Genomic DNA, 8,574 nt, shown 5'->3' with positions numbered 1-8,574 from the left:
TAACTAAAAAAACTCCCTCTGTGAGTGTCTCACAGGATCTGATATAGAAGCCAGAGAGATGTTCTTGAAACTCACTGTTTAACCTTAACACAATGTGTTCAAAATCACTTTGAGCTTGCACAGCTCAGGCTCATCCTACAGTTGCAACAGCACAAATGGCAGGCTGGAAAATACTCAAATATGGTTGCAGTAAAAATGTCAAAGTACTTGCTTTGTTACATCACATTGTGAAATGTGAATAAGCAGTTTAACTGTGTACAAATCCCAGGAGCACCCTGCACAGCACAGGCTGAACCCTTTAATATGCTTCAGGCAGGTCACTGGAAGGTCGGTGATTCCTCTGTGACCTTCTCATCTTGACCCTTTGAAACTCCTGCCCTGATCTCAAACATCCACAAACTAAAACCTGTGCACATTTTGCTTCTTTTACAGGAACACAGTACTGACACTTTAATATATAATGTAAAAACACTGACCACAAAAAGGAGGAAAAATAAGTGAAGTAAGAGAATTAAAAGGGAAAACGAACACATGAGACCAGCATATGGATGATATAGTATGAGCTGATTATGTTTCCTTACTTTTTCACACTAAGCAGCAGAAAGATCTCAGATTTTCTGAGTTCTTTGTATATATATGCATTTGTACACTCCTCCAAAGACACATGCACGTGTGCACATTCACACACGGACAACTTCAACCCTCAAATACAGTATAAGTTTACGTAGTCAATATGTGTCCAATTACATATTAACACCAACAACCAAAATGGTTTTATCAATGTTTGTATGTTTTATTTCTTTCACTTTCTGTATTTTTGCTGCTTCGTTTTCGATACCTCGTTAATGCCTTTATACCTATTTCACACCTCCTACATCAACACTATTGAGTAAGAAAAAGATGCTCACAAAATGGTATAGAAATGGGAATTTAAAAAGCACACACACAAATGTTGAAAGGCCATTCAACGTTCTAGCTTTAAAATGACCATTTAAAAATTTTTTGTAAACATGATTTTTATACTGGTTTAATACTGTCATATATTTTAGGGAGGCAGACCCATTCATTAGCATTAGCAAACTCATCTCTTTGTCAACTCATCACTATTTCATACAAGCATGTAACAAGTGAGGCATTTTAAATGCTTCATTAGAGGAAAGCACAAGTTAATACAGAGAAAAGTGTTTTCTGTAAATTTATCCGCAGATAAACCTGAGTAACATCATAAGATAATGTATCTGTGGTTAATCAGCAGGTCAGAGTCCTCAGTCCTACACAGCCTTGTGACCTACATGACTCAGTCTCTTTCTAATCTCCACATCCTGTGGATGTCAAATGATGCAGGTCAGCAGAAGAAGTTCTCGGCCAGCTTCCTCATTCTTTTATTGTCAGTGGCCTTAATAAGGGGACGTGTAGGAACTGAATGAGATCGCTCTTCATCTTCAGGTTGCTCCTCTGTGATGGTGGCCCCTTTCAGCTTATCTTTATCAAGGTTTGGATGGAAGAACGTATAATAAATAACTTTAAATAACAGACCAAGGACGTAAACTGCAACAACACAGGCAGCCGTGGTTAAAGGGTGTGTCACAAAATCAGGAGGATCTGTGCTCATCTTCCAGCACCACAAACCACAGAGGATGCAAATATCAATAAGGATATACGCGTGATAAAGCACGGACCTGATCCTCATCCCCTTGGCCACACTAAACCAGTTAAAATACCAAATGAGGCCAACAGTGGTTCTGTAAAGCCATTCTCCACGAGGGTCATCCATGAAGTTGGTCTTGGATCGCCAAGCGAAGAAGAATAAAACCAGCCAAGAGCAGATGAAGTGGGCGAAGATGAAGCAGGGCAGCACGGAGGCGAAAAGAGCGAGAGCAGCGATGCGAGAAGAGATGAGAACCAGGTTCCAGATGAAGTAGAAAACTAATGAGATCATGTGGTGTTTTTCCTTCTCTGGCAGGAAGGTGCGCATTGAGTGATCGTAGGTGGTCAAAAAGGAGGCGATGGACAAAGTCGAGCCGATGGCCTTCAACACTGAGGAGAGAGCGAGGGGCAGAGTTAGAACAAACGTTGATTCTTTGTTAGAAGATCCAAGTAATTTACGAGTTCAAAAAGCAACCCCAAATATTTTCAAACATTTTTTGTCATTCAGTATTTTATTATTTCAACTGTATGATGTTTGTTTTCACAGAAACAGCGATCATTTGGCATTTAATATTTTCACATCAACCAATTATAATAGGTTAGTATAATTATTTCTCTTCTATTCACATCTCTGTGTGAGCTCCAGCAAAGATGCTTTTAATTGTCTGCTGCAATTTCACTTTCCAAAATTTTATGACCAGATTTCACACAAAAATTGAAGCAATTTTGAATTTGATGGCAGCAACACGTCTCATGGAGGCAAAAGAAGGCTGGACAAGTAAGTGAACAATTTCAGAAAAATGTTCCTCAGTGTTCCTCATCATCTACACTGGAAAAAAGGGATTGGCCAGCTCTTGGATTTACATAAGCAGCTTGCATGTATTTAACACAAGTGGCTTTAGAGTTAAGTGTAACTGTATAGTGTAGAAACGACATGATATGCAGAGAGGCTAGATTAAATTGTTCATATCATGTTCAAGTGAAGTAAGTCAATGATATAGCTAATATGTTAAATCCCGTGACACTGCACAGGATTTCAGTTCACGCTTTGGATCGTGGTTTGAGGAAGGCATCCATCTCAGTCAAGTCGAGCAGCCGCCTCTACTTTGTTTTGGTATACCGAAAAAAGTAAATTGGGTGGTTGTTACATTAAAAAAGTCTAACTTGTAATTTGAAGAAAATAATTTCATGTTTCTATGGTGAACGTAATTAAATCATGTCGGATCTGTATGAAATTCAGCAACTTAATTTGTTCCTGGTGAGATGACCTGTTACAATCTAGTAAGAGTGGTTAGTTTCTGGACTCATGAAATTAACAAGATCACATGAGTTTTCAAAAACTGCAGGAAAACCACTGGAGTTATAAGAGGCAGAGACAGCTACACACACACCACGTGTATGCCATCGCTTTGTGGTTCAAATCCACAATCCACTGGGTGTTCTGGTTTCCTCCCACAGTTAACAGTAACACAATTAGAGTTCGGTTAATTGGTGATTCCAAATTTCTCCTGAATGTGAGTGTAAATGGTTGTTTGTCTCTATGTGATAGACTTAACCTATCACTTTGGGGTTATGCCCCAGCCCAAAAGCTGAGTAACAAACTGTACCTGTAACAGGATCCAGCCGACATTTGTCCAGAATGATGGTGAGCATGAGAGCAAGCTGCGGGGCGCTCTCTGAAAACGTCTCTATGAAGCACAAAATGCGGAGATCCTGTCTCAGAAACTTGGCCACACTCTCAGCGTCAGCGCGCTTTCTGTATAAGCTTTGCACAGACTTCTCCATGACTCCTGCATACCTGAGAACCAGAAAAACCAGTTACAACAAATCCTCCCGCCGGACACGCTGAACTGAAAAGATCTCGAAGCAGAAAAGGAGCAACAAACGTCCGAACAAAACAGGCTTTACCCAACTATATTAAAGAAAAATCTACAGAACTTAAGTAGTAAAAAAGTAAGTCAGCAATTGATGTGACTAGCTTATATACTGAAAAGAAATTGAATGTATGATTCATGGGTCTATAAACAGAAACCTAAAATCAAGAGGAAATTAAACAGAACAATTTGTAGATGATTTAATGTTACTACAGGTGTGTACTTCTGTAGTGCAGCTGCCAAACAAACAAGTTCATGTAAATTTATTTCCTATAAATCAAATATTTCAAGAAACAGGTGAGGAAATGTAAAGATGGTGCCTGGGGCTCTATGAACGCACAAATATCATCATGAAACAACCTGAAGAAGATCCCCAGCTGGAAAACATGCAGCAGCTTGAGCTGGCACTGGCTCGGCTTCTTCTCAATCTTTGTCTTCATCTTAAAATCATCGTAGCGGTACCACAGCCAGCTGTACACCTGGACCAACATGGACGAGCCCAAGAGAAACAGCAGCAGGAGGCTGAAGTACACGTAGGCCTCCTGCTTGTAGAGGGACACAGCAGCCCATATATCCAGCCCTATATCAAGCAGGAAAGACAACAAGTTCACACAAGTGAAGAGAAAGTCCCGAGTGCAGCATTTAAACTCATCCTCTGAGCCCGGCATGCTGACTAGATGGCCTGCTTCTAAAGCAACTATATGTTAAGGTTTAAGACAGCTCATAAACTGAAACTGAAAGAGGCAGTGTTTAAAAAACACCTCCTAGAAACTGATCCACACATCTTAAAGACATATTGTACCATTTTACACACATGCATACATATAATCAACTGTAGTATGTCCACCGAGACATGAATACAACTTAAAACAACCTAAAACTGTAAAAACAAAAATAAAAGAAGAAAAACTCAACGTCAACACATTAAGATTGACGAGAGAAAAATGAAAAATAAGCAACGATCTGGACTTTTGATATCAGCAGAGATCGTTCCGAATGCATTAAACCATTTATATTTCAGATCTTCTCATAATTTAATAAAGTTATTTCTCACTCCAACGTGTGTCCTTCAGGCTTATGCCCCATAAACAGAATACAACACAAATTCTTTGCGCTATTGGAAAAAAACCTTTTCAAATAATCAAGTAGTAGATGTTGTATACTTTCAGATTTTCAACACAATTAATGCATCAAATCACTGTCACTGATTCCAAATATCCAAATATCTGATAAACATCAAAAAAAAGTTTATCTGAACACTTTCTATCAACTATTGCTGATGTGAAAGGGTTTTAACTTTAAATTGTCTGATATGAGATCAGGTCAAGTCTGAATTGAAACTAAAGTAAACAAAGATTTTACTTTAGTGTCAGCTCTGATAACAAAGTAAACAAACATGGAGTGGGTGAGTGAGATAAACACTAGCTTTTTTTATCTAAACACACAGAAATGCGTTTAGAGCAGGCCGCCTACTGATCAGGTTGGTGATTTGACGATGATTTCATTACAGTAGATTTAGCATTTTTTTGTTTTTAACTCCTACACATGGGCTTATTTTTTCAATATGGCCATCCACAATAATACTAGACCTTTGTACAGCCTTTGTGATTGGTATTCCTATTACTGCAGCCATGGCATGAGCTGAAAAATAAGAAATCATGATACAGTATTTTTTAAAAATACTGTATATTGTGACAAAATGTGGTCCTATGTCCTATGCTTGCACCTTCCACTGATGCAGGCCAGGGGGCGCCCTTTCCCCTGTTTTCTCTTGGCCCCTTCACTTAAACCAAACACATCCCCACAAGGGATGAATAAAGCCAACTGTTGTCTACATTCCAGTGGTGTGCTGTGAAGACAGATAAGTTCTTTCAACTGACATAGTTAATTTATTAAAACAGCTTTTTTTCCTGTGAACTTTAGTGCTCAGTTTCCTAAACCATGAAACTTTTTTACTGCTTTCATTTGAAACTAAACATAATTCTTGTCTGAGAAAAGTCACAGACACCTGATAAAAGCATAAATTATTTGGTTTATTAAATAACCAATAATTGTTTATCAAATCATTTATCAAATGATAAGAGTGTCCTAGCTGGTTGGGATCAGGATCAGGATAGTGTTTTTTTGATTTAAATTTTTTTTATGAAAGTTGTTACATTTACAGAAAACTACAGTCAAAACTGAAATATATGAGAATTTAGAGATCACTTTATAAAACTTCGCAGTTACTTTAAGTGATCATCACTAATCCATATGACAGTCCACACTTGTGCACACAAGACAAAGAAATATGACAGTGCAATACGTTTCTGCTTGTTATTTAAATATTTTTCTGTGTAGCTTTGTTTGTGTCACTGTGTGCATATCTATGTTGTGTTTTTAACCATCGTCCGTATGCCATCCATCCATCCATCCATCCATCCATCCTCATCCGCTTTGTCCGGGGCCGGGTCGCGGGGGCAGCAGCCTAAGCAAAGAGGCCCAGACCTCCCCAGCCACCTCCTCCAGCTTATCCGGGGGAATACCAAGGCGTTCCCAGGCCAGCCGAGAGATATAATCTCTCCAGCGTGTCCTGGGTCTGCCCCGGGGCCTCCTCCTGGTGGGACATGCCTGGAACACCTCACCCAGGAGGCGCCCAGGGGGCATCCTTGTCAGATGCCCGAACCACCTCAGCTGGCTCCTTTCGATGTGGAGCAGCAGCTGCTCTACTCTGAGCCCCTCCCGGATGGCCGAACTTCTCACCCTATCTCTAAGGGAGAGGCCAGCCACCCTTCGGAGGAAGCTCATTTCTGCCGCTTGTATCCGCGATCTCGTTCTTTCGGTCACTACCCACAGCTCGTGGCCATAGGTGAGGGTAGGGACGTAGATCGACCGGTAAATTGAGAGCTTCGCTTTTACACTCAGCTCCCTCTTCACCACGACGGACCGGTGCAGCGTCCGCATTACTGCAGCTGCAGCCCCAATCCGTCTGTCGATCTCCGGCTCCCTTCTCCCATCACTCGCGAACAAGACCCCGAGATACTTGAACTCCTCCACTTGGGGCAGGAACTCATCCCCGACCCGGAGTGGGCACTCCACCCTTTTCCGGCTGAGAACCATGGCCTCAGATTTGGAGGTGCTGATCCTCATTCCCGCTGCTTCACACTCGGCTGCGAACCGTTCCAGTGCGAGCTGGAGGCCCTCACCCGATGAAGCCAACAGAACCACATCATCTGCAAAAATCAGAGATGAGATTCTGAGGCCAACAAAGCGAAAGCCCTCCGCCACTTGGCTGCGCCTAGAAATCCTGTCCATAAAAATTATGAACAGAACCGGTGACAAAGGGCAGCCCTGGCGGAGCCCATCACCCACCGGGAATGAGTCCGACTTATTGCCGGCAATGCGAACCAAGCTCTTGCAACGGTTGTATAGGGATCGAATGGCCCGTAGCAATGGGCCAGACACCCCATATTCCCGCAACACCTCCCACAGGACACCCCGAGGGACACGGTCGAATGCCTTCTCCAAGTCCACAAAACACATGTAGACTGGTTGGGCAAACTCCCATGCACCCTCAAGTATCCTGGAGAGGATAAAGAGCTGGTCCAGTGTTCCGCGACCAGGACGGAAACCGCATTGTTCCTCCTGTATCCGAGGTTCGACTAGCGGACGAACTCTCCTTTCCAGCACCCTGGCATAGACTTTCCCAGGGAGGCTGAGGAGTGTGATCCCCCTGTAGTTGGAACACACCCTCCGGTCCCCTTTCTTAAAGATGGGGACCACCACCCCGGTCTGCCAGTCCACAGGTACTGCCCCTGATCTCCACGCAACATTGCAGAGGCGTGTCAACCAGGACAGCCCTACAACGTCCAAAGCCTTCAGGAACTCGGGGCAGACCTCATCAACACCAGGGGCTCTGCCACCAAGGAGTTGTTTAACTGCCTCAGTGACCTCGCCCCCAGAAATTGGCGGGTCATTCCCCTCATCCCCAGACTCTGCTTCCTCCTCGGAAGACGTGTCAGTGGGATTAAGGAGGTCCTCGAAGTATTCTTTCCACCGCCTGACAATTTTCTCAGTCAAAGTCAGCAGCGCTCCGCCAGCACTATACACAGTGCAGGTAGAGCACCGCTTTCCCCTCCTGAGACGTCTGACGGTTTGCCAGAATCTCTTCGAGGCAGTCCGAAAGTCTTTTTCCATGGCCTCTCCGAACTCCTCCCACACCCGAGTTTTTGCTTCAGCCACTGCCCGAGCCGCATTCCGCTTGGCCTGTCGATACCTGTCGGCTGCTTCCGGAGTCCCACAGGCTAACCAAGCCCGATAGGACTCCTTCTTCAGCCTAGTGGCTCCCTTCACCTCTGGTGTCCACCATTTGGTTCGGGGATTACCACCACGGCAGGCACCAACCACCTTGCGGCCGCAGCTCAATGCAGCAGCTTCGGCAATGGAGACGCTGAACATGGTCCATTCGGACTCAATGTCCCCAGTCCCCCTTGGAATGCTGTTGAAGCTCTGCCGGAGGTGTGCGTTGAAGATCTCGCGGACTGGGGCCTCTGCTAGACGTTCCCAGCACACCCTCACTACGCGTTTAGGTGCACCAGGTCTGTCCAGCGTCTTCCCCCGCCACCTGATCCAACTCACCACCAGGTGGTGATCAGTTGACATATGATCACCACCTGGTGATCGTCCGTATCCTTAACTGGAAATATCATCTGCATTGTCATTAAGTGTTATCTTAGTGTAGTCAATTCTGCACTGCATCTGTAAGGTCTCCATGAACACTCTACATGCACAGCGGCTCAGAGTTTAAAGAAATGTGTTTCAGTTGAGGGAACGTGATGAAGGTTTGTAACATACGCTCATATTCTTCTCAACAGTCTGATGTGTTTCAGCTTTTGAAGAAGAGTTTCTTTTTTCCTTTTGTGTAAAACATTCAGTATCACTTAAACAATCAGAATCCCTGATTTGTGGTGTTTTTATTGTAGATCAAAATATAAAAAGCAGCTTTAACAAAGTGTGAATCCAAGAAAAAATAAGCAAAACTGTAGAAAACTAAGAGACCTTTGCATCCGTTCAG

The 8,574-nt window shown here is 43.3% G+C and overlaps 1 protein-coding gene across 1 annotated transcript; it reads right to left on the bottom strand.

The window, feature by feature from the left end:
- Nucleotides 1-1,255: 1,255 nt before the first annotated feature.
- Nucleotides 1,256-4,225, bottom strand: LOC101467853 (XK-related protein 8-like). The gene is made up of 3 exons (XM_014411226.3): nt 3,882-4,225; nt 3,255-3,445; nt 1,256-2,037 (listed from the first exon to the last, which is right to left on the bottom strand). Exons 1-3 carry the CDS (start codon nt 4,187-4,189, stop codon nt 1,346-1,348), a joined length of 1,191 nt encoding a protein of 396 aa, XP_014266712.3. The 5' UTR covers nt 4,190-4,225; the 3' UTR covers nt 1,256-1,345.
- Between the last annotated feature and the right edge of the window lie 4,349 nt (nt 4,226-8,574).

The sequence above is a fragment of the Maylandia zebra genome, linkage group LG22 (assembly GCF_041146795.1).
Source record: "Maylandia zebra isolate NMK-2024a linkage group LG22, Mzebra_GT3a, whole genome shotgun sequence".
Classification (NCBI taxonomy): domain Eukaryota; kingdom Metazoa; phylum Chordata; class Actinopteri; order Cichliformes; family Cichlidae; genus Maylandia; species Maylandia zebra.
This window is presented reverse-complemented; position numbering and strand designations above follow the sequence as displayed.